The sequence below is a fragment of the Balaenoptera musculus genome, chromosome 14, assembly GCF_009873245.2.
Source record: "Balaenoptera musculus isolate JJ_BM4_2016_0621 chromosome 14, mBalMus1.pri.v3, whole genome shotgun sequence".
NCBI classification, from domain to species: Eukaryota; Metazoa; Chordata; class Mammalia; order Artiodactyla; family Balaenopteridae; genus Balaenoptera; species Balaenoptera musculus.
Window position 1 is genome coordinate 22,015,408 of NC_045798.1, and position 26,112 is coordinate 22,041,519.

Consider the following 26,112-nt stretch of genomic DNA (forward strand, 5'->3'; position numbering starts at 1 on the left):
AGCCCAAATAGTTGGTAAAATGTATTACCGAATTTTTCTCCTCAATCATTTCTTGCTGATTGAATATTTTAAACTACGACACCCAGAAGCCCTCGCGCTTCCTCCACGTCCTCCTGCGCGGTCTCAGCTTTGATTCGCAAAGGTTTCTGGGAAGGGTGGACCGATACCCAAGGAAGGACTACGAATCCCAGCAAGCAGTTCGTGGCGTGAGGGCGCAGGAGGAGGAGCTCAGAGCCGTTGGGCCCCGCGGAGCCAGGTACTTTCTTTGGCGGGACGTCGAGGGCCAGTGTCCTTACCCCCACGGGAGGGCTTGGGCTCTTCCATCTAAGTCCGCGAGCCTCGCAGCGGACCACACTATTAAACGGAATGCGGAGTGGATAGGGGGGCGAGGCCTGGGTGCCCGGTCCCAGGCTTGTCCCCCATCCTGTCTCCTCTGTCAGCCCCAAGTCCAGGGCTAGAGTTGGAGCCTGTGGCACAAGTCGGGTCCTGGGGGCTGAATCCCTCTGCCCAGCCTCAGGGGAAGTGGCGATTCTGCCCATGCTTCATGTTCCCCTCATCCCTGGGTTTCACAGCTGACAATCCTGTCTTGGAAGGCAGGAGACCTAGATCCACTCATTCCTTCTTGGGAATAGAAATAGCAAGGACTTTGGAGGACTAGGGCCGTCCAGCACATGTTTTCTAAGTGCCTCTGGGCCTTGGGCTGGGGACCCAGCGGTGAACAAGTCCCTGCCTTCATGGAACGCCCATTCTACTGTGTATGGGTAGATGGGTAGGTGCAGTAATGACAAGTAATGCTTTGAAGAGCTGAAGAAAGGTTGATTGGTGAGGGGGTGGTGGTGGTAATATTTTAGACAAGGTGGGCCTCAGGGCGACACTTAACCCTAGACCTGAGTGAATAGTAGCCGTTCACACAGGAAAACGTTGGTGCAAAGGCCTTGAGGCTGCTCTATCCTGGGGTGTTTTAGGGGGAAAAAAGTAGAGTGGACTATGAAGTAGGCTCAGGTCAGCTCATATCTGGCCTTGTAACCCGTGGTAAAGAGTCTTATTTTTTTCTAATTGCACTAGGAAGCCAATGAAGGGTTTTAAGCTGGGGTGTGACATGATCTAATTTACATTTTAATGTCATTATTTCTGGCTGCTCTGGAGAGCAGACTGAAGAGGGGACGTTGCTGTGGTGGGTCAATTGAGGCAGGGTGGTAATTTAGATTAGGGTGTGGATTAGAGAAGTGATCAGATTTGGGATGTATTTTTGGAGGTGGGACAAACAGAACAAACTGACAGATGCGTGTAGGGCGTACAGGAAAGTGGACTCAAGAATGGCATCAAAGTTTTGACCTCAGCAACTTAAAATCAACAGGATGATCTTAAGTTCTGTTTGGCCACATTAAGTTTGAGCTGCCCCTTAGGCATCAAATGGAGAGGTCCAGAGGCTAATGGGGATTTGGATCTGGAGTTCAGAGGAGAGGCCTGAGCCAGAGATAAAAGTCATTGGCGTACGTGTGGCATTGAAAACCAGTGACTGGATTCGAGACCTGGATCTGCCTCTGACTTGTAAAGCAACAGTAATGCCTCGTTTGGGGACTGGGAGGAAAAACGTGAAATGCTCTATATCCACGATGCGGTTGTTTTCTATTTGCAAAGTGTCCTGGTAGCCCTTTCGGGCAGGAAGTTGTGAAGCTTCTGGGAAAGAATACTTATATCTTGCTGACAACTTCCCAGATGAGAAGTTCAGAGAAGGCAGGAATTATTTTAGGTGAGATGGGTAGGGAAGACCACAGGGAGTTAAGGTGGGGCTTGTTTTATTTTTTTTTGCCATTTTAGTTAATTCTCATTTTGGAGCAACAATTTTTTAAAAATCTAATTTTCTTTAGGCCATCGATTTCAACTTAGAAATTATTATTCTATACATAAATCTAGAAAAATAAGAAAAATGACCTTAACTTTCCCTTTGATTAATGTTTGAACTCCACTTGAACAAACTAAATTCCTTTAAACATTCAGCCCTATCTTCAGCTCAGTTATATTCCCTTACACATTTAATTCCACTTATACGTTTAATATATTTGATTTTCTTTTTAAGTACTTCAGATATATAACCTAACAAGCATAATTTCCCCAGAATACTTAAACAGTTACTAGAAAATCTAATAAAATTAACCTTATAAATGTAATAAATTTTAATACTTTTCAGTACTTTTAACAAACTTAGTCAAATTCTGTTTTGTCACTTGTTCTCAGTCGGGGGATTCAAAAAATACAGGCTCCATCTCTGACAAGAAATTAGGATATGGCGGGCACCCGTAGTAGCTTTTATAGCACCCCAGTGATTTTAATGTGCAGCAGTGTTTCCAACCATTGCTAACCCCTCAACTTAGAATCACAAGTCTCATATCAATTACTGACAGATACTTTATCAATTACCTAACTACATATTTTAACTTTTATATTTTAAATTGGAATCACAGTGCTTTTCTGTTACATACTCAACATGTCAAATTCTTTTCAATGTGATACTTTTAAGCACCAGGTAGACACTGATTATTAATAAACTTAGGACAGGAACATTAGTACAATAATTGATTTAGTCTACTACCTCTGTTTTCAATTTTAAGCTTTCCTGGAGTGTGACAGGATGCTTAGCCAGTAAGAAAACACTTTTATCCACTCTAACAAATTGTGCTTAGTGTTCTCATCAAGTTCCAGTTCACCTTACTGAGGTGGTTCATAGTCCGACCAGTTTCTGACTGGGACACAGATTTGCGGGCTGTGTCTACCCAGAGTGACTGCCTTCAGCAAAGGCTGCCTTTGGGATGCAGGGGATGAAGAGGTCAATGAACAGTGGAAGCTCAATTCTCCAGGCTTTTATTTCTTGGGGGTACCTACTGGGGGTGGATAGAGTCCCTGGTTAAAATGCAAATTTCTGGGCCCCTCTCCAGATCTGCTGAGTCAGAATTCCTGAGGATCTGATTCAGGAGACTTCATTTTTAATAAGCTCCTCACCAGGAGCAATGGAAAATTTTGAGGAGTTGTTTTGAGAGGGTTGATCTGATGCTGCCAAGGGTGGGCTGAACTAAGGAGGCTGGTCCAGATGTGAAGGGGTGAGACCTGACTTGGGCAGTGGTAACAGAGAGTCACATGGTATTTGGAGCCCAGACTTGGTGGTGGGGGGAGAAGGGAAAGGCAGAGGTGTTTATATGAGTCAGGGTATATGGTTCAAGAGCCTCTTTCAGACTATTTTTGCCTTTCCTATTTGGAAACTCTGGCCTCTTGGGACCTCTAACTGTCTGGTGAGAAACTGTCTCCATCCTGAAGCTCCTGGAGCCCAGATTTGGGTTCAGCTGACCTTCACTGGGCCAGGTCCACTTGGAATCAGGGCTTGTCCTACCAACCGTCAGCCTGGACTGAGGGAAATGTTTACGCTAGATCCTTTCAACACCACCCCTGGCCGGTTCATCCAGGTGAACTGGGTCACTGGAACCATCCATGGCAGCCTCCTAAGGAAGAAGGAATAGGGTTTATCCCTGCCTGACAAATTTCCCACTTTTTTGAAGGGAATTTTTTGGGAAAATTTTAAAACTATACATGCCAAAAGTCGAAACTTAGAAAAACAGAAAAACACAAAATGAAAAAAAAAAAAATCCCGCACATAGTAATTTTATTCTCTAGACATAACTACAGTAAATATTTTGTGTCTGCTCCAGTCTTTGTATGTGTGTCTGTGTGTATATGTGTGTGTTGAGGCGGGAGGTTCTTTCTCCTTAAAAAAGTGGTATCATTTTGTACATACTGTTGTGACAATGAGTCATTTTTCATTTACAATAGGGGATGAACATTTTATCCTTGTAGGGAATTGTTCCCTTTGACTGATTTTTCTTTAACTGAAGTATAGTTGATGTATTACTTTGACTTGATTTTTAATGGCACCATTGAATAGGTTGGCTCACACCCTACTCTTGCTCCTTGCCAGTTGTGGTCTCCCTCTACCCAAAGTTATTTTTAGGGTAAAATGAGGATGGTAGGTTTTGTGCATCATCATTGAACCCCTTCCCCCACTCTACACAGGACCCTGAGCAGTCTGCCTGGCATGTGGTGAGCAATGGATAACTGTCAGCTCTTTTTACTCTTGGACATTTGGAGTTTGGTTTCAGGACAAGCTACATTGCAGTGCTCACCTTGGTACCTAGATCTTCGAGATGATCTCTGATCATTTCCTTGGAGGAAGTCCCTGTTGGATGTAGGCGCCCCTCCTTGGGACCCCCGGCACAGAGCTTGTTACCTATGACTGTTACTGGGGGCACATCTGTCGGCCACCCATCCCCAGCACATACTCAGCTCACGTTCTCGTGAGAGCATGAAGCGTTCTCTGTGTCATGAAGTGTGAACCCGAGTCTGGCAGAGAGGAAGTGCTCAGTGTGTTTGGCTGGTGAATGAATGACTGAAAAGGGAACCGTGGAACTTTAGGGTTGTGCATATGCAAGTGGGAGGGGGACCCTCCTTTCACTTGACTCAGGAGAGTTTTGGGTTGTGGGGCACTTTGTACCTGTGGCCATCACAAATTGTAAAGTGATTTAGTTTCTCCATTCATTTATTTCACTGTATTAGTTAGCTGTTGCTGCATAACAAATTGTCCTAGAACTTAGTGACTTACCACAACAAACATTATCTGATACGGTTTCCGATGGTTGGGAACTTGGGAGTGGCGTAGCTGGGTGGTTCTGGCTCAGAGTCTCCCACAAGGTTGCAGTCAAGCTGTCAGCCAGGGCTGCCCTCCTCTGAAGGCTTGACTGGGGCTGGAGGGTCTGCTTCCAAGCTCACTCACTTGGCTGTTAGCAGGAGGTCTCAGTTCCTTGCCACATGGGCCTCCCTACCGGGCTGCTCACAGTATGGTAGCTGGCTTCCCCCCCCAGAACAAGTGATCAGAGAAAGGGAGACACCAGGATGGAAACCACGTTGTCTTATAACCTGATCTTGGGAGTGACATACCATCCCTCTGCTCTCTTCTCTTAGTCACAGAGACCAACCCTGATACGCTTTGGAACGGGAGACACAAAGTGCAGACACCAGGAGGTGGGGTCATTGGGTGCCACAGAAGCTGGCTGCCACGTCCACAGATGTGCATTGAGCAGCACTGGCTTGCCAGACACTCTGCCAAGCACCTAGCATGCATGACTCAATCCTCACAGTACTCTTGTGAAAAGTATTATTACCCCCGACTTCCAGATGAGGCTCAGGGGTAGGTAGTTTGACGAGAGTATCACAGCCCATGGGTGGCAGGGTTGGGATTCAGGCCTGGGTGGGTGGCTACAGTAAGGACTGGCTTGTGTGGCCTGTGTGACTTCAGGCAAACTCCCTCCTTCTCTGTTCCTCAGTCCGTCATCTCCCACCTTAGACCAGCATTTCTCCAAGTGTGGTCTGTGGACTCTGCATCAGGACCTCCTTAGACCCTACCCCTGTCCCAGACCTGCTGAGTTAAGAAATCGCTGTGGGTGGAGTCCCCACTGCCTTATATTGGTGGGAGTGGATGATACACTTTACTTCAAGAAGTAAACACGTGAACGAGGTCAGGATGAGAAAGCTGAGTGGTTGCTACAAAACCCTGGGGCATCTGAGGGAGACCCTTTACATATCAGGGCTCCTATCAGGGGAGACATCTGGATCTTCTTGGCACTTCTGTTGGAGCTGGGTCCTGAGCAGGCAGCCTGCAGGCCACCTGCATGGGCCGGGTCCAGTGCCGCCGACTCCAGACGGCGGGCATATGTGGCACTGGGACATTGCCATGCTCCTAGTGGGCGTGCAGTAAAGCCATCCTCTGGCTGAGGTTTGCTCTTCACCTGGGGTCTGGTGGTGCCATAATTAGAAGAAATGACAGGTAAGCTCGAGGGCAGCATGTGGTGAGCACAAGTCCTGGATAATTACAGCGTGCATCCCAGCCCCTGGCCACGGCCGAGCTGTTGGCTTATTTTAGCCTTGTGCCAAAGCCAGCTCTGTACCTGAGACACACGTGATGAAAGCAACCAAGAATATCAGTGAAGCACAGATGTCTGCCTTGAGCCAGCCTCACGGTGGAGCGGTGGGGTGGGGAGAGAATGGGTCCCGGGTCAGCCAGGCCCCAGTGTGAATGCTGGCTCCGGTGTGCCTTGGCACGCCTGGTGAGGGCTCCACAGGAGGTGCACGGGGGCCCTCAGCACCGCTGGCCCACCCGCAGCACTCAGGTTGATGAGAAATCTTCCTTATCAGTGTCTCTCCCAGTCGTGGCTTTGAGCAAAATAGGAGTGAGTGTTTCTGAACCTGTTTCCTCATCTGCGAAATGGATGCCTTGATATCTACTCCAAGGGTCTGTGAGGATTAAATAAGAGAATGCCTAGCACACAGGAGTCAAATCTGATTCTCCTTTCTTCCTTCTTCCACCCCACAGCGTCTCAACTCGTTGGTCATCTTTTCCTTGAGCCCGGAGGCCTGCAGTCAGGTTCCGTGGGCTCGCCGGGTGTGGTCTAAGTCGGTAGTGGGGGCCCTGCTGGAGACAGGAGCCCTGCAGGGAGGGCGGGGGTGGCAGAGACCTGCTTTTGGGGGCCTTACATGTCTCTCTTCTCATCCTCGTCCCTGTCCCCAGATTCAAGCTTGTGGAGAAGAGGGTTGGTGAGCAAAGGGCGGGAGGCCTTGGGCTCCGCGGGTGGCTCCCTCGCTCGTTCCAACAGCAGTTCTGCGTTTGATCCTCTGTTCCGGGTGCCACAGTTGGACAGACGGACAGAACTCTCTGCCCTTGTGGAGCCTGTATTCTAGTGGGGAGGCAGCTCTTGTGACAGTAAATCACTGTGTGAGACGAGCTATGGAAAACAGAGCAGGTGGTGAGGGGGCAGACGTGTTTGCCGCTGTGACTTTGGCTGCAATTTTTAAAATTTATTTATTTTTATTATTTATTTTTCGCTGTATTGGGTCTTCGTTTCTGTGTGAAGGCTTTCTCTAGATGCGGCAAGTGGGGGCCACTCTTCATCGCGATGCGCGGGCCTCTCACTATCGCGGCCTCTCTTGTTGCGGAGCACAGGCTCCAGACGCGCAGGCTCAGTAGTTGTGGCTCACGGGCCTAGCTGCTCCGCGGCATGTGGGATCTTCCCAGACCAGGGCTCGAACCCGTGTGCCCTGCATTGGCAGGCAGATTCTCAACGACTGCGCCACCAGGGAAGCCCCTTTGGCTGCAATTTTAAATGAAGTGGTCAGGACATGCTGGGGGTAGGAGGGGAGTGAGCCTCCTGGGGGATGATGGCAACAGCAGTAACAGCCTCCGTTCTCTACGGTGGTAAATTCACAGCAGCGACGGGGTCCCTGTTTTATAGCTAAGGACAGACTCCGGGAGATGAAATAACTTTCTAGTGGTGGAGCTAGTATTTGAACCCAGGCCTGTGTGACCTCAGAGAGTGGTCCCACTAGCCTTGCCCTCTGTCCCATGCCCATGAGGAGCCACCCTGTCACCTGGCAAAGCTCCAGGGATCCAGCAGATGCTGTCGCCACCGTGGACCTGGTCTCTGGGAGTGGGTGGGTGGCACTGCCTGTGTTCCTGGTGAGGGGGTGGGGCCGGATGGTCCTGTGTTCCGGACAGGACCTCGCTCACACACTGCAGAGCGCGCCAGCCTCAGAGGACGAGGATGAATCACGGCAGAGAGGGCCAGCTTAGTCAGCACCCCATGCTGGTGTCTGGGCGCCGTAGAGACGTCCGGCTGTCCCCATTCCCCCTTCCCTGACCTCCCACTCAGGGCTGCCAAGTGCGGTGGTGCAGGTTGTGCCTTGTGCAAGGACACCTGGCTGCGAGGTGAGGCAGAGTGAAATACACTCTGCTTGCCAAGTTGTGTGTCTGGCCCGGCGCTGTATCTGTCCAGAGGATTCTGCAGCCGCATCTTTTGCTAATGTGCGCCAGGGCACTGGAGCGGGAGGGAGTTGGGTCAGGAGCTCTGGAACTTCACACCTGGGCGATGCCTGGGTGAGGTCACCTTGCTGGAGGCCAGCTCCTAACCAGGGACAGGGCCTCTGCTTCCATGGGGTCAGGCGTGTGAAGGAGGCAGGAAGCGCTGGCCCCTCTAAAGCCGCTCTGCTCCCTTGACACTGTTCCCGGGCAGTGGGGGCTCTGCAGAGCTGCTGTGCGGACAGAGGTCTTAGCCTGCCAAAGGGGCTGAGGTTCAGTCCCACCCCTGCCTTGTGCTGTGTGCTTTGGACAACTCAGTTCCCCTTTCCTGGCCTCCCTTGCCTCATCTGTAATATGGAGCAGATGACCACAGAGGTCACTTGGGCACTGATATCCTGTTCCTTGTTCTGAGTCTCAGTTTTCTGAAATACAGGCTTTTGGAGGCTAATAATAATGATGGTGATGACAGCCAACGTTTCTGGAGGGCCTCCTGTGGGCCAGGCTCTGTGCTAAGTGACACACGTGTGTGTGTGTGCCCTTAGAGATCACCTGGTCTAGCTGCCTGCTTCCCACTTCATATGTGGGGAAACCGAGGCCTAGAGAGGGCAAGTGACAGAGCCACATCCTCACCTGGCAGAGCTGAGACTAGACACAAGGTCCATTGACCTGTCCCGGACGGCTGAGCACTTCCCTTGTGCCAGATGAGGGGTGGCCAGGGTGGGCAGAGGGAGACATGGGTGGGCCGCGCTGCCACGATGGCCCTCAGCGGAGGCTGGTGTGCCCCCCATGGTTTGTGCATGTGAGAGAGAGGGGAAAACACGAATACACACGCTCACACAGACACACACAGCCCAGCCCCGAGGGGCTCATCATTTGAATCAGTGTTGCTGAGCAGGTTGGGAGAGGGGCATGTGATCTTCATTTCCTGGTGGTTTGGTGGGAGACCTGCTTTGCCCTTCCTGGATGTGTGATCTGGGGCACCTCACAGCACCTCTCTGGGCCTGAGTTTCCTCAATCGTAAATGAGGTTGTAATACATACCTCTTGGGGTTTGAAGGGGCTGTGTGGTCCTGGGGGTGTAGTGAGTAAAGGAAAGCTGTCAACAGTATGATTTGTTGGGAGGTGACTTTCATAAGTGATTAGGAGTGTGGGCTCTAGAGCCATCCTGCCTGTGTTCTAAGCCCAGCTCGGCTGCTTTCTAGCAGCATGATCTTGGCTAAGTCACTTCACTTCTTGGAGCCTCAGTGCCCTCATCTGAAACCTCACAGGTTGTCCTGAGGATTAAGTGAGGTGATGCATTATAAAGCTTTTAGCCCAGTGCTGGCACATAGTAGGTGCTTAGTGCATCAAATATTACATAACATTTATTGTACACTTGCTCAATGCCAGACATTATTAGTGTCATTTGTATTGCTGTTACTCTTTTATTAATAATTCATTTGGATTCAAACTTCTGTGTGCTGCTCCCTAAGCAATCAGCCAACCCGTTGAACCCACTGCCCCATATTCCTACAGTGAAAGTAGAGGCCTGGAGAGGTCCAAGGTCACACAGCTGGCTTCCCAGTGCCCTGTGTGGTTTTGCCCAGCTAAGTCTGCCGCAGAGCCACTGTTCCTTATCTGTCTCCTGGAGGAACGCCCCTCCCACTGCCCCTCCCCTCCCCTCCCCTCCCCTCCCCTTTATGCTCCAGAGCCAGCGGCTCCTCTGAGCTTCAGCCTTCGTGAATGGCTTAGTTAAGCACTAGGCCGTTAAACGTTCATCTCTTACAATTTCAGTCCAATTCCTATAAGTTTATTGGCAAGACGGGGTGTATTAGAGCTGCCAAATTTAATATATCAAGTCCGCGTGTCTGGGATGCGGTTTCTCAGCAGTAATGGGAGAAGAGAGGTTTTATACGTTTTCATTTTGAATGACTGTTCCTGATCCCATTACAGCCCTTGACTTAATGGCTGCTGTCTCTGCCGCAGGAGCGTCTTTCTCCATCCCTCGCCTGGCTGCCTGGACTGTCCAGGGGCTTGTTTGTCTCTGTGTCTCTCCCCGTTTTCTTTTTCCCAACATGTATTCCCCCATCTATCTGCCCTGTGGGTCAGGTCTCAGCTTTAACTTTATTTGCCAGATTCTGAGAGTCTGGGGCTTTTGCAGCTGGCCTGGGCTGCTACCTCTTGACCTTGGGGAAGTCACTTTTCTTCCTCCTCTTGGCCTCAGGAACCTGCTCTGGGAAATGAGGGGTCAGACTATAGGACCTGAAAGGTGAGAGGCTATTCTGGGCTCAGCCTTTGCAGATCCCACCTGGTGGCCCTGAGTGGACCCATTTGTCCTCTGGTCTTGTGACACCAAATGGGGACCCAAGGGCTGGCCTTGAGTCATGGCTGCAGATCTCCTGGGTCAGGAGTGGCAGCTGTGGTCACCAGGGCTGAGGGATCTTAAGTGTCTGAAGACCCTGAAACGTTCTCATTTCCCTCTGTGATTGCCACCTAAGTGTTTAGCTGATCTCCTTGGGAAGCTGTGTGCATTTCTGCCTGAGCCCTCTGGCTTCTCTAAGCCTTAAGCTGGCTGTGGAAGAGAGGACACCAGCAGCGGGATCTTAGGGCACCTGGGTTTGCCTTCTGCTTACCAGCTGTGTGACCTTGGGCAAATCGCTTCCTCTCTCTGAACCCCAGTTGTCCCATAAGGAAAATGGGAATTAACTCATTGCTGAATAACAAATATTTGGTTGCCTGCTCTGTACTGTGCACCACTTTGGGGGCTGGGCCTTTATAAATTTTATGTAGAAAAACAAAGTGTGAGTGTCCTAAAAACAACAACAACAACAAAAGAAACACAAAAATATCCCAGCCCACATGGATTTATATTCCTGTTGAAGGAAAGAAAAATATAATAAACATAACAAGTAACTTATTACTTCAAAGGTGATAAAAGTGAAGCAGGGAATGGGGAAAGCTAAGTGGAGCGTTCTGCAATTTTAAATAAAGTGGTCATGGGAGATTACTGAGAAGGTAGTATTTGAGCAAAGATCCAAGGAGTCAAGTGAGCAAGAGGGGCAGGTGTGCGGGGGGAGCAGAGGGAACAGCAGGTGCAAACAGCGGGAGGTGGGCGTGTGCCTGGCGTTGCCTGGAGCGTGTGAGGCGCAGAGAGGGGGGCTGTGCGGCCAGCATGGAGGAACAGGAGAGGGGAGGTGAGAGGTGGGGGGTGGGTGCTGTCCAGAGTGGGTGAGGTGGTGGTTCTCCAGCCTGGCTGCAGATGAGAATTCCCTGGGGCGCATTAAAACACGCTGACGCCCAGGCCTCACCCACTGTGTTTCTGCTTTAACCGACCTGGGGTGGAAGCTGGGCGTCAGAACTGTTAAAAGACCCCTCTGGAATGAGGCCTCTCGGGCCATAAGCATCTGCCCGGGTAGCCCCTCACGGGCTGTTGCGGAGTTCATACAAGCTGGTGTGGGTAAGTAGAGCCTTCCCGACGGGGCGCAGGCCTGGCCCCCGGGGCGTGCTCAGGCAGGGTGGTGGCGTTTCCTCTGCGCTCTGACCCAGCGCTCTGCGACTTCCCAGGCGGCGGCGGCGGCAGCGGCAGCACCCGGCGGGGGTGACCATGGGGAAGCGTTACTTCTGCGACTACTGCGACCGCTCCTTCCAGGACAACCTCCACAACCGCAAGAAGCACCTGAACGGGCTGCAGCACCTCAAGGCCAAGAAGCTCTGGTACGACATGTTCCGAGGTGGGTGCTGCCGGCCTGGCGGCCGGGCTGATGGAGCCCTGTTCTCCAGTCTTTCTTATCATCAGACAGGGAAACGCTGCGGGCCAGTGACAGTGCTGGTCTGGGCTCTTTGAGGAGCAAAAGAGAGGAGGCCTGGGTTGCTGGCCCCTGGGGCAGACGGGCCCTCAGAGGGGCAGGTGGAAGGCGAGCTCCTTTCCCCGCAATCCTGACTGAGGGCTCCATTCTCAGACGCCTTGCCAGGCTCTGGGGACACTGTGGCCACGAAGAAGGCCTCTCTAAGGAGCTAATGTCTGGGCCCACAGCTGAAAGGTAGGGAAAAGCCAGTGCTCCATCCTGGGCAGAGGGCAAAGCGCCAGCTGCTCTCGGAGCCGAAGAGAGGATGAGAAGGAGCATGGTAAGGGTCGAGGCTGGCCACAGGGCCGGGGCCAGATCGTGCAGGCCTGCGGAGGCCACGGTAAGGGGGATGGGCAGAGGGCAGCCTTTGAAGGGCTGTGGGCAATAGCCACCATGACCGGAGCTACATTTGATGGCGATGGCCGACTGCTGCCTGAGCAGGGGGCGCAGTAAATGGCTGTCGAATGACTGAGCTGCTTCTGGGAAAGGCTTATGGGGCAAGGGAATTAAGGCCATAAGCACCTGGCACCCAGGAGCATTCGCTGGAGGGGAGCTGCTGCCGCTCTGCTGTCTTTAGACACACACTGAGCAGTAGTGAGAGAGGCGCCAGGAGCTGGACAAATGGAGGGGGACTGTGGCAGTGGGGTGGGGTGACCAGGAGCTCCTGGAATGAGCCGGGGCAGGGCCGGTGCTCCATGAGCTGGGGAGCAGGATTCCAGGACAGGGCCCAGAGGCTGGAAGGAAGGAGCTGAGTCCCAGCAGCTCAGAAGGGGAGACAGAGAGAGTTCCCTGGTCTGTGACTCAGATTCAGGTCACTCACATTTTACTGAGTGCCTGCTGTATGCCAGGTGCCTTCCATGGTTTGTCATTTGCTTTTCTCAGTAACTCTGTAAGGCAGCAGATCTAATCCCTTTGAGTTAGGATCACCTAGAGACTTTAAAATAAAAAACACTGATCCCCTGACCCCCATCCCCAGAGGCAGGTTTGGGCTGGGGTCTAGGCTTGGGTGAGGGAGGGTGGCCAAGCCACTCAGCAGACCAGGCGTGGCTATGGTTGCAAGGGGCTGGGAGTGGGGGCAGAGGGGAATTCAGGGGCGGAGGGGTCTCTCAGGTGCCTCAGAGGCCTCTGAACCTGGTGTCAGGCAGAGGCTCCCTATACCCCAAATCCAGTAGGGGCTGTGATCTGGCGTGGAGCTAGGCCTCAAGGTTATCCTGGTGTTTGCTCCTAGTCCCAGACTTTCAGCCAAGAACAGCTGGGCCCGTGGGTACAGGGTTGATTGGAAGAGAGCTATAGAAAAGATGAAACAGTGGGTGCCACGAGCCCCTTCTCAGGGTTCCCAGCATTCGCTCACATCCCCAGCTACATCCAGTCCTTAAAACAGCACTTCGAGGGAAGCTGGGCAGGCCAGGGAGCCCCATTTACAGGTGGTGACTTAGAAATCCAGAGCAGTGGATCACCTCACCCTGGTCCCCAAGCTGACATATGAGCTCTTTCCCCTTCCTTGGGAGGCTTCCCCAGGGCTCCATCTCACCTGCGCAACTGCACAGCATAGTCTCTGCAAGGGCACAGGGTACCCCGCCTCAGCTAGGACTCGAGACCTGCTCTGCTCCCAGCTTCATGGCCTTGGACAAGTCCCTTAACCCTCAGAGGGATGATGATCCATCTGCCTTGGTCAGGACAGGCGTGGGCCCTGGAGCTGGGCTGCCTGATGTCAGTCCCAACGTGTCACTCACTAGCACTGTAGCCCTAATTTTGCCATGTGTAAAACAGCTGTAATAGCCATACTCCCCCTTCCAGGGATGTGACAGGGCTCAGTAATCTCCTGATGACTGTATGGCACGTAAGGACTTACTAAGTAAGAACGATGCTTATGGGTCCACAAAAGGATTGGCCTTGGACCCTTTATCTCATGGCTCATTCATTCAGCCAACACTTGGTGAGCACTTAGCGTGTCCTTGGCTCCCAGAGAGGCTCTGAAGACTTAAAGGTGAATAAAACAGGGCCCCTCTCCTGTGTAACCTCACACCCCATTACAACAGTGTGTTCTGGGTGGAAACCCTGTCCCACCCAGGCCCCCAAGCCCTGCTGACCTGTTCCTCCAAGCTCCAGCCACACTGACCACCACAAGTACTGTCCCCTCTGCAGGCATGCCTTTCCTGCTGTCCTCCCCACCCCAGACAGTCCTCCGGGACGCCCTCTCCAACCCCTGGGCCAGGTCAGGTCATTTGGCTGCGTGCTGGCTGTTTACCCCGTTTATATCCACATGGATTAGTGTGACTATTGGAGTGGAAGGAAGGACCAGGTCTGACTTGTTCTCCACTAAATCCTCATCCTGGCGTGGCGCCTGGCACACAGGATGTGCTCAGTAAATGTTTGTTAGATGAATATCTCAATGAACGAGCAAACAAACCCAGGGCAGCAGGGCAGTTGTTAATTTGGGGAGCTGAAGCGAGAAGGACCAATGGGGTCAGATCATGAGGAGCCTTGAACGCCAGGTGGAGGAGCAGGGCCTGCAGCTGGGGGTTCTCAATCCTGGGTGCACTTCAGAATCACTAAGGAGCTTTTAACAATTCTCATGCCCTCCCCTTAGATGAATTACAACAGAACCTGAGAAAGATGGGCTTGGGCTGTGTATACTTTAAAGGCTGCCTAGTGATTTGCCGTGTGGCTAGAGTTGAGAACCACCAGCCAGATGCTGGGCAGCCTGGAACTCTTCTCCCATACTGAGTCACCCCACCAGGGCCCCTTGTCTAAGACTCAGACTCAGCCCCATTTCCAGTTTAGCGGTCCTACCCCAGGAGGGCCCTGGGCAATGTCCACATGCCCTCCACCAGCCCTCCTCCCCAGGGAAAGCCTCTGGCACCAGCTGGGTGGGCTGAGTCTGACAAGTCCAGTGCTGACCCCCTCCCCACGCTGCTGGCCCCACCCACGCTCCTGCAGGCCGCCCCGGGAGTGAGTCCTCTGATAGCTAACTCTCGATCCCAGCAGCCCAGCCCTGAGAAAGTGAGGAGACCCCCTCAGAGTCGGCTACTAACCAGCCACCAGGAAATCAGCAACCACACAGGAAAGGATGGGGGCTTGAGACGCACAGGCCAGGGTTCAAACCTGGCACTGCCACTTCCTATGTGTGTGCCCCCTTTCCCTGTGTGAACCTCAGTTTTTCCGTCTGCTAAATGGGGATGTTCATGTAAATGGTGGGTTTATGAGGAGGAAATGGAGTAAGAACTGCTCCCGTTTGTTGAGTATCCACTTCAGAGGCTCTCAGCCCTGGCTGCACGTTAGCATCACCCGGGGACCGTGGTGCTGAAGCCGTTCCCAGCCCCACTTTCCCACAATTCTAACGTGGGACATCCTCTGCCCAGTGCTCTCCCCATCCATTATCTTATTAAATGTTGACAGCAGCCCTACCAGGTGAGAATTTTCCTCCCATTTTACGTATGGGGAAACTGAGACTTGGAGAGAGTTCACCTACCAGTCAGGGCTCGTTAATGGGAAGCCCACCTAACCCCTCACTCCATTTGGACGTGGCCTGGAGAGTATTCAATTGGAAATGCTTGGCACCTGCCCCAGCTGGGAAGTCTGATTTGAGGGCTAAGTAGGAATTTAGTGGTGAGGTCTCCATCTTGGAGTAACCAGCAGAGATGTGTTTGATTTCCGAATAAATTTAGGAGAGAAACAAGAAAGTGTAACAGAAAATCTAAACAAAGAAGAGCAGAGGACCCAGGGGGCTCTTAGAGTGAAGGTCAGAAACACCAGGGGAACTATTTTGACTCGGTGACTTTGGAATCCAGTGAAAAGGAATGGCTAACACCATGAAATGAAACATAGAAGTCAGAAGTCAGGTGGGATAAGGCTTCCAACAGCCATTAGACTTCTGAGGTGGAGGTCATGGTGACATTTGGAGGATGTGGTCCTGTGTACCTGGACTCAGAAGCCCATGGTCTTTCCTTTACCCCAGCTGCCTCTAGAAAAGGCAACAGATGGATGGGGAAAGTGCACAGCCCAGACCTGGCCTCTCCTTCCTCCAGGACGACATGAGGGCCTCTGAGTCAGGGCACCTTCCTCACTCGTCTCATTCACTTACAGATTTTGACTGATTGATTCCTTGCCTACCAAGGAGCATACAAGATTTAAACTGTACCTATATGATGAAAATAAAAGTAGAAAAAATCGGAGGAAACCGGGGTTAAGGTTCATATCCAGAAAGATTGCCGGGAAGTCCTGTTGAGGCCGGTGGCTAGTGTGAGAGGGGAACGGAGGGAGGTGGGGTACAGCCTTGGCCATGGAGCGATGCCTGGGCCCTGGGGTTTACTGGTGGGCTTTTTAGGTTTTTATTTTGAAATAATTAGAGAGTCTCAGGAAGTTGCAAAGACACTACAGAGAAGTCTTCTTCTGGTACCAGGACTTAAAAAAAAAAAACCACAAAAAAACCTCCCAATATGATCCACTGTGCAAAGTTGAGAGTCTCTGACCTCAAACCTGGTCCTGGCCTTTGGCTGGGTCTGGGTGGGGTGGGTGGGGCTGAGGTCACCTGAAGCTCAGATCCCTCTGCCCAGCATCCCTACCTGTGGTCATCCCCTCTTACACTCCTCCGTGGATGAGGAGCTCTTTCCTTCCCTGATCTCGGTGGTAGGAAGTGCCTGTGTGCAGCTAAAGTCTGAACCCGGCTCCTCTCTCCTCGCAGATGCAGCTGCCATCTTGCTGGATGAACAGAACAAGCGGCCCTGCAGGAAGTTTCTACTGACAGGTAAAGTGTTCTGCTCCGTTCAGGTCCCCCTAGGGACCAGCATGCCCTGTCTGGTCTGCTTGGACTTCTGCACAGCCTCCCCCCACCCTCCCGCCTGAGCCCGCTTTGTGGCCTTGGTGCGTCAGCTGACTTGACACAGTCAACAGGGGCTTCCCAGGGGTTGTGCCTTATGACATCCAGGGCTTGGTCCTCAGCTCTTCAGACCTAGAATGTGATTTTATCAGCTTACCCAGAACAAGCAAGGGCTGGGAGATTGCAAGTAAATCCAGGAGATACTAACGGGTGTAATAGACTGGCTGATTAAGTTAGCCTGGGAGCCTGACCTCCACTGTGTCCTCCCTCCCAGCAGGCAGGGCTGGAGACAGGAACAGGCCTGACAATGCAGAGAAGCTTCAGGGTTAGAACAAAGGACGCTGGATGTTGATTTCACTGCTCAGTACCCAGCTAATAAAGATGCATACAGTTCAAAGAGACAAAAACCTCAGTAAGTGAAGGAGCCAAAGGCAGATGAAAATAAGGGTAGGAAAAATAAGACAAGGCCAGGAGAATGCTTAGTCTCCTCCATGCTTGCCTTGAGGTCCTGTGTACTCTAAGGGTTTGGCCTTGAGTTTCCTAGCAGCTAAGGCAAAGAGGAAAACCATGATGATTAACATGGTGTAAAAGGGAGCTTAGCACCAGGGAGAGGTACTGCTGTTGGCCTAGGAGAGCGGGGTGAATGGCTGTGCTCCCCTCAGGAGACCATGCTGCCCCTAGAATGGGCACCAGGCCTGCGAATCAGGGGCTGCCATTCCCCATGGGCTGCACCTTGATGTGAACATGCTGCTGGTAGGCAAGGCTGTCTTAGGACACCTCTAGTCTCCTATTATTTTTTTTTTTTAATTAATTAATTAATTTATTTTTGGCTGCTTTGGGTCTTTGTTGCTGTGCGTGGGCTTTCTCTAGTTGCGGCGAGCGGGGGCTACTCTTTCATTGTGGTGCGCAGGCTTCTCATTGCGGTGGCTTCTCTTGTTGCAGAGCACGGGCTGTAGGCACACGGGCTTCAGTAGTTGTGGCATGTGGGCTCAGTAGTTGTGGCTCACGGGCTCTAGAGCGCAGGCTCAGTAGTTGTGGCGCACGGGATTAGTTGCTCTGCGGCATGTGGGATCTTCCCGGACCAGGGCTTGAACCCATGTCCCCTGCACTGGCAGGCGGATTCTTAACCACTGCACCACCAGGGAAGCCCTATTTTTTTTGTAATTTTTATTGGAGTGTAGTTGATTTACAGTGTTGTGTTAGTCCAGGTGTACAACAAAGTGAATCAGTTACACATATACATATATCCACTCTTTTTTTTTTTTTAGATTCTTTTCCCATATAGGCCATTACAGAGTATTGAGTAGAGTTCCCTGTGCTATACAGCAGGTTCTTATTAGTTATTTATTTTATATATAGTAGTGTGTATATGTCAGTCCCAATCTCCCAATTTATCCCTCCTCCGCCTAGTCTCCTGTTATTTTGAGAAACATTTTGGTTTCACCAGTTGAGATTTGGAAAGCCAACCTGGACTTTGGTACCTCCTTGACAAAGCTGCCAGTAAAGCCTTTCTGGGGCACAGTCCAGCTACTTGTGCCCTCCCCCCCTCCCCCCACTATGGGCAGTGGACACCAAGGGGAGGGCGTGAGGAAGCAGAACCCTCTCAGGGACCCACCCATAGTTAGTCGGGGCTGCAGGCCAGGGCAAGGGGAGGTAACAGGAGACAAACCTGCAGAGGCTTATGGAACCCAATCATGAAAGGCTTCAGTGGACTTTGGTCCCCGGTCAGGGAAGGGCTGTGAGCAGGGCCTAGTGGACCAGACAGGCCGCGCCGGCTGCTCTTATGGCTGGGCCAGAGAGAGTCCAGCTTCTTCCTCAGGGCTGGAGTTGCTACTCCTTAGTCCCTAACACCCTGCCCCTAAAACTCTGGTGGCCCCTCATCAGGCTGCCCCTCAGCTCAATGGTAGGAGTCCATCCCAGGCAGCAAGTGACTCTCTCCTCCCGTTGCAGGCCAGTGCGACTTTGGCTCCAACTGCAGATTTTCCCACATGTCAGAGCGAGACCTGCAGGAGCTGAGTATGCAGGTGGAGGGTGCGTTTCACTGGGACCCTGGGCTGGGCAGGGGTGGGTGCTGGGGGGATGTAGGGGTGAGTGCTGGGGGGATGTAGGGGAATGCTGCCCTGTGTCTTCCCCCTTCCCCCTCTTTTGTGGCTGCCATGTTGGGTAGGCTGAGGGCTATCCAGGGTGTCAGGAACTGCCTTCAGACCACCCCAGGCATGAGTGGGGAAGGAGCCAGGGAGCCCCCATCCATGTGTCCGGCTGGGTTTAAAGTGACATGCATGGCTTCCTGTCCAGGAGTCCCGAGGGTGTGCCTCAGCCCCACCTGGGCCCTGCTAGCCTGGCATTCATTCATGTACACCCACCCGCCCTTCCTCAATCAGGCAACGTGTTTGGAGCCCCTATTCGGCCCCTGGCAGATCCCCCACTGCGCTCTGGGGACAAGGGGATAAAGAGAGCACCTTCCCTGCCCTCAGGATGCTCAGGCCTGAGGACAACAGGGAAGGGCAAGTTCAGCTTCCGTCTGGAAACTGGCATGTCTGCCTTTGGGAAATTCACTTCTTACTGCTCCAATTAGAGATAAGGAAATTCTCACTTAGATGGTCTTTATCAATCTTCGCATGCAGCCCCTCGTTGAATGGATGGAGACACTGAGCCTCACGTGAGCCCCCGTCCAGTGCGGCTTCTCTGTCCACGTGGCCTCGGGCAGCCAGTGAGCGTCTGGGGTGGCCTGGCCTTGGCCCTCATCCACCAGTAGGCCTCACTCCCCTCCGACCAGTCAGACCCTGTGGGCAGTGCCCTGCCCTGGGGATCTGATGACAGTGTAGCCGCAGCCCTGCCACAAACACAGGTTTCTAGGAGCTTTCCCAGGGCGGAAGTGAGGCCTTATGGGCCAGGCCAGCGAGTCCTGGTGGCAGCTGTATCTCCAGCTCTTCACCAGCCATGGTCTCTCAGAGCCGTTGGCCCGTGGCGGGAGAGCGCAGGCTTTGCCCTGTTCTGCAGCCCACGCTGCCTCCCTGACCCCAGGTTTGGACCCCTCCTGAGGACCAGGCTCTCAACCTGCACTGTCCTGTGTCCCACTCCAAAAACCTTGGGAGGCAGCCAGTGTTTTGTCTTCACTTCATGGGGAAGCAGAGTGAGGCCCAGAGGGGCTACCTGGGGAGGTGGCTGCAGGATGGGGACAGGCCAGAGGCCCTGCTCCTGGCCTCCCAGCCTGTGCCCTCCCCCCCCGCCTCTGGAAGGTTCCAGCTGCTTTGTGAGAGTGTGGGGTTCAGATGGGGGTGAGTATGCCCCTCAGTTGCCTGTCTCTCTACCCCCACAGAGGAGAGGCGGGCCAGGGAGTGGCCACTAGACGTCACCGAGCTCCCTGAGGTCCACGTGGAGGACTGGCTGGAGAAGAGAGCCCAGCGGCTGAGCTCGGCCCCAAGCAGCAGGTACAGGCCCTGTGGGTCCCCTCCTCCCCCCAGCCAGCTTGCCTTTGTCTCCACGAACTGCCCAGGGACCAGACACGGGCGCCCCCAAAGGACTCCTCAGGTGGAGGCCACATCGGGGGCTCTTGGGTCCCCAGGCCCTGGCCAGAGGCTGAAGGGCACTTGCCTGAAGGTTCCTGTGCCTAGGCCTCATCCCCTGCCTTAGTGGAGTCTGCAGTGGCTGAAGGGGGCAGGTGGCCAAGCCAGCTTGACTCCACATCACCAAGTCCATTGCCAGAGGGAGAGGCCTGACTGTCGTTACTGAGGCCCCAGAAAGCCAGTCACCACACTGTCCCCTCTAGGCCCTGCCAGATAGGCATGGTTGCTCCGACCCTGCAGAAGGGGAAGTGAGGCTCATGGGATGGTGTGACTTGTCCAAGGGCACACAGCTCAGAGCAGGCACAGCTGGGATTGCACAGGTGTGTGACAGGCTCTTTGTCATTGTCCCACTACCTCCTCGAGGAGGGGGCTGGGGTGGGGCTGGCCCAGCTGCTGCCTGGGCCCAGCACTCAGGATGCTCAGAAGTGGACGGGGTGCCCTTTACCCCTTGTATGGGGAGCACCCTGGGTCAGGAGCCCGCAGGTGTGTGCTGCATGCCGTCCCAGGTTCTCCTCTTCAAGGTCACAGCCAAGACCAAAGCCAGGGCTCCTGGGGTCTTCTACCAGGTATTGAAAGAGAGAGAAGGGAGGAAAAGGGCTAAAGGATGTGCCTGTGAGCTGCCTGATTTGGTAAAGTCACCCCGTGCCGGGCTGCCTCCCTTCCCGTCCTGCACTGGGGCTTCGGACCCGGTGATCTCTGTGGTGTGGCCTAGTGGGACAGCAGCCTGGCTGGGACAGTCTGTGGGGTGAGGCCTTCCCTTGAGGCTCCGCCAGGAGATGAGGGCCAAGCTTCTTGCCTTCTCCGTGCCTCAGTGAGGAGAGCTCGTTAAGCTATTTTAAAATTAACTTTAATTGTTTTTAAATCTGTGCCCAGTTTGTCCTCCAACCTTGAAAATATATAGTACAGTCATGACTCCTGTGTTAGAGTGTGACGTCCCTTCCGTCTGGTCCTGTCAGAAGTGATTGTGATCTTGGTAGTGTGGGCGCCCCCCTCGGGACTGGTCCAGGGACCCATGTCCTGCACCCCAGGCTTGGGGCTGAGGCCACTCAGAGAACTCTGGGGGCTTCCCCGCTCCCCCGCTCCCTGGACCCAGCCGCCTCCCCGCTCCGCCTCCGTGGTTCCTCTGCTGGGAGTGAGCCCCAGAGGCCTGAGCACCCCCTGGGCTTGTGCTGAGGGCTCAGGGAGACCCTGTGGCTGGGCTGAGGGGGCGTGGGGCTGGGTAGAGATGGGTGCCCTGAAGTCCCTTCCTAGGAACAGATGTGTCCCTGTGCTAAGGCAGCGTGCCTGTGACCATGAGACTCAGAGGACTAGGGGACAAGATGGAGAAACTGAGACTGAATGACGGGCCCAGAGTCGCAGGAAGTGTGGTGACCACATGATAATCAGGTGTGTTGGTGCCGTGGTGTGTCCGGCATTCAGCCCCGGCCTTTAGGAGGATTGGTCCCCCCAGTTTGTAGCTGAGGAATCTCTACCCCTCCAGGAGGTTGTGACTGCCTTGGTCACACACCTGCTACCCTTAGCAGCACTCAGCTGTCACTTGAGAGAGAGCTTAGGTCCCTGCCCTGGCTTTGGACCCTGGGCCACTTCTGTTACCAGGTCTAGGGCTGGCCAAGGGCCAGTGCAGTGGTTGGCCACTGCATCCGGAAGTCTGCAGTGGTAGTGGCAGTAGCCGGCTGCTGGGATGGCAGTGACTGTTTCTGGAATAGAGCCTGCCGCTGGGGACCACCCTAGGCTGAACCCTATCCCCCGGGCTCCCCTCCCACTGACCACCCAACCTGGCCCCTTCCAGGGGACCTGCTTTTCCACTTGTTCTCTGTGCCTTTGCACCTGTCCACCTGCCTCCTGAGGGCTTGGAGCCAAAATGAATTACTCTCTGGGCAGAGCAGGCCAGTCCAGCCTTGAGAAAAGGAGGTTGTTAGGAGGGAGGTGACCATTTATCATTGCTTTTGCCATCACAGCCTTGGTCTTCCTCAGCCCTCTCCCCTCAGGTTGGTCTCATGAAAAATGATACCCACACCCTGAGGCCCACAGGCTTTGGGCTCTGCCCTTGCGTCCCTGGCCCCCACTCTGCGGGGTCAGGGAGGTGGATTCCAGCCAGCAGGCTGCCTCTCTCTGTTCCCTGCGTATCCTACCATCAAGGCAGCCCTGTGGCAACAGTGCCCTCTCTGCCCTTCGCCCGCCCTGGCTCTCCTAGACATCACGGCAGCCCCTCCTGGTCTCCTACCCGCCTCTGCTCCTCCAGTGCATCCTCCACACAACAGCCCCAACCAGCTTCTATTAAATTGTATTTGTTTATTTATTTTTGGCTGAGTTGGGTCTTTGTTGCTGGGTGCCGTCTTTCTCTGGTTGCCGCGAGCGGGGGGCTACTCTTGTTGCGGTGCGCGGGCTTCTCATTGTGGTGTCTTCTCTTGTTGCGGAGCACGGGGCTCTAGGCGCACGAGTTTCAGTAGTTGTGGCACGTGGGCTCCAGAGCGCAGGCTAAGTAGTTGTGGCACACAGGCTTAGTTGCTCCACGTTATGTGGGATCTTCCCGGACCAGGGATCGAACCCGTGTCCCCTGCATTGGCAGGCGGATTCTCAACCACTGCGCCACCAGGGAAGTCCCCAACCAGATTCTAAAACACTCCTTGGCCCCGGCCCTGCTGAAACCCTCCTGGGCTTCCTCCCCGTCGGGGGGACCCGGACTCTGCAGCCCAGCTTGCAGGCCCCGGAGAACTTCCCTGCCACCTCCACGGCCCTTGGGGGTCACCTTCTCACCTCTCCCATCTGGCCTCTTTGTCAATCCCGCCGGACGCTTGGCAGCTGGTTAGGTGTGGTGGGCGTTTCTGATTTCGGGGCACCTTGTACACACTATTTCCTCTGCCTGGAACTGCCCCCCCACCATGTCTGCCTGGCAAAGTCAGACTCATCCTTCAAGCTTTAGCTGAGACATCTCCCCTTTCTCCCCTTCCACCCCCGGGCCTCCCCCTCACGGCCCTGAGCTCACACTGTCATCAGCCTGGCGCAGACCCAGGACATGTGGGCTGCATGAGAGAGCATTTGGGGGAGCAGGGTCCCGGCCTGGAGGACTATTCCTGAGTATTAGTGCCATGGGCGCCTCGTGGGGACGGGTCTGGTGGCTCCTCTTCCTCTCTGGGTGTCTGTGTCCTCCCCCCAGGACACAGGGTAGAGATGGCTGCCTGGCCCACCTGGGGCCACCCAGACCCGAGGGCTCTGACCTCACAGGCTGAGTGGAGCCCTCAAGGTGAGCCGGGCCAACCGTCCTTGTAAAGGGGAGATGGAGGCTGGATGGGGCCCCAGCCTGGTGCATTGTCCCACCCCCGTGCCCCAGCAGACTGACCCTGAGGCACCTGCTGGGAGCAGACAGTAGGGGGAGGGATGGTCCAGCCTCAGGTGAGCAGGCTGATCCCCGCGAGGCCAGTGCTCGCCCCTGCTTTCCACTGTTGGCTCTTCAGATTGTGACTTTATCCGTCTTAATCTTCCCCTTTGCACCCCTCTCAGGGCTGGTGCTACTGTTCTGGCCCAGGCGCCTCCCTAAGACTCTCCTTCTAATTAGGACCATGGCTGGGGACAGGTGAAAGAGAGCTGCCCTGTCCCTGTGGCGGGGCAGACAGGCCGAGAGAGAAGCCACGAGCAGAGTCCTGTGCACCTGTGTCCCCGTCTGCTCTGTGCAGGCTGGAGGGGTGTGCTCCAGGGGCTCGGGGCCCGCGTGTCTGAGGCCCGGGGAACGCGCCCTTCTCCTGGCGGGAGGCCTCAGCTGCCCAGGAGTCTGCCTCGTGTCCTAGAGGAAGGGCCTGAGGCTCACAAGAAGGGGCTCCCCGATGGATCACACCCTCTCTGAGGAGAACTGCGGTCACCCCAGCCCCACAGGGAGCCAGGGCTTGGCTGGCAGCCGGGGCTCTCCCTTCCAGCAACTGCGGAGCCTCCTCCATTCCCACCCTTCTCTGCGCCTGGTGGAGTTTATAAAATCTCCCTGGCACCATAAATCATGCTGGGAGCCGCTTTCTGTGCTTTCCAGTGGGCAGCAAGCAGCCGAGCAGGGATTCCCCTGTCCTCACGCTACGGGAGGCCCCAGAGGCTGCACCAGGGCTGCCTGAAGCCCTTGCTCTGAGTCCGACAGCAGGTCAGGCCCAGGAGGGGTGGCTGGTCAAGCCTTCAAACCTCTCTCAGCGGGCCTGGGACGCTCCCTTCCTGCAGAGGCCTGGCCACTGGGCCCCTGAGCCTGCCAGGGCCTCACCTTCACTGAAAGTGGGGCCTGGGGGTGGGCTGGGCTGGGGGCAGAAGCATGAGGGGCCAACATCTGGGGCCCACGTGTAGGTGGCATTCCGGCCTCTCACCCCCCATTCTAGACTGTGTCACTTGGGCCCATGACTGATTCCATGCACCTCAGTTGCCTCATCTATAAAATGGGGTTCAGTAAGGATTCTTGAGGTTCCTCTCAGCCGTGGTGTCTGGCCCAGAGTAGTGTCCAGGCAGTAATAGCGCTCAGCATGGCTGTTTTCATCAGCAAACGTTCACTGGGTGGCTCCCTGTGCCAGGCCCGGCTCTGGGCACTGCGGGAGCAGATGGACGCCACCCCATCCCCTGGTCTCTCCCCCTTGGAGAGCTCCAGCCCTACAGGGGCGACGTGAGCTCCCAAGTGAGTTCAAGGTAGCCTGAGGGGCAGAGCAGCCCTGGAGCAGCAGTCTGAGTGGGGGTCGAGTCCAGAAGGATCGGAATGTGGAGCAGTTGGTGGGGAGGCTGCCTTTGTGCCTCAGTGGCTCCCTTAGGACAGGGCCACCCCGGGCTGAGCACACAGGGTGGGTGCTTCAGATAGGCCCCGGGTCTTAGGAGGTGGCTCCAGGGGCGGTGGACCTTAAGGGGAAGGGGAATGAGTAGCATGAGAAATGAGGCTTTTAAAAAAATTTTAGACAATATTTTTTTCTCATTTCAAAGGCTTGCGTGCTTGAAAAACTTTCTTGAAAAGTATAAAGAAGTAAAAAAAAATCACCCATAATTGCACCACTCAGATAGAACCACTGTTAACATTTTGCTGTGTCTTCCAGGTTTTTTTTTATGCATTTATATATGCTATATATCTTTAAACAAAAATAGTATCATGCTATATACATTATTTTATAAGCTGCTTTTTCTCCCTACTCACACAGTAGTACATCATGACACCTTTCCTCGTCAGTGCATATAAGTTTGCCTTAATTCTCACGCAGGCTGCATAGCATTCTCTGCTGTGGACGTGCATATATATTTAATCAGTCCCCCACAGGTGGACACTTAGGTTATTTCCATTTCTTATAGCTCAGTCTCTGCCCACAGCCCCCCTATTTCCTTGGGCTCAATCCTAGAGGTGAGGTGGCTGGCTCAAAGGGTCTGCGTGTTTCTGAGACTCTGCCTTCCAGAAAGGTGATACAGGCAGCTGCCCCTGCCCACAGCTTGGGTGGTGGGGAGGGTGAGCTGGAGGCGGGTGCCCCCACCTGGGCCTGGGCTGTGCTCCACACTAATTCTCTGTTCTTCTCTTTCCCTCTAGGGCTGAACCCATCAGAGCCACTGTCTTCCAGTACCCAGTGGGCTGGCCACCAGTCCAGGAGCTTCCTCCATCCCTGCGGGCACCCCCACCTGGGGGCTGGCCCCTGCAGCCCAGCGTCCAGTGGGGCTGAGTCCCTTATCCCTGCCTAGTCAGCCCTCCAATCAGCCACAATCAAGATAAGGGCTTGTACGGGGGACACCCAGGCCCCCTCCTGCTGCACCCCATGGAGCATCTGAAACTAAAGACTGGGCCTGGCCTGGCCTCTCTGAGGCCTAAGCTTCCTCCCCAACCAGGTGCAGCCCTGGTCCTGGCTCTGAGCCAGGCAGCTCCACCACCCCCACCCCAACAGGACATCTTGAGAAGACTTCCTTCCAGATGTTTATAAAGAAAGTCTGTCACCACCGTTGTGCGGCTGCTCTTGCCCCTTGCCTGGCGCCCTCAGCTCTGTGCTCTGGCCCTGGGTCAGATGATGGGCAGGGCTGGAGT

General features: G+C 54.2%; 1 protein-coding gene across 2 annotated transcripts; it reads left to right on the forward strand.

The window, feature by feature from the left end:
• Positions 1-166: 166 nt before the first annotated feature.
• On the forward strand, positions 167-26,029 carry ZMAT5 (zinc finger matrin-type 5). 2 transcript variants are annotated; one of them, XM_036824105.1, is made up of 6 exons: positions 167-256; positions 11,437-11,603; positions 16,402-16,464; positions 18,487-18,567; positions 19,856-19,967; positions 25,627-26,029. In XM_036824105.1, exons 2-6 carry the CDS (start codon positions 11,477-11,479, stop codon positions 25,754-25,756), a joined length of 513 nt encoding a protein of 170 aa, XP_036680000.1. In that variant the 5' UTR covers positions 167-256; positions 11,437-11,476; the 3' UTR covers positions 25,757-26,029. The 2 variants fall into 2 exon arrangements, with proteins under 2 accessions (XP_036680000.1, XP_036680001.1); XM_036824106.1 differs by having other exon boundaries at positions 212-255; positions 11,442-11,603.
• The last annotated feature ends 83 nt before the right edge of the window (positions 26,030-26,112 follow it).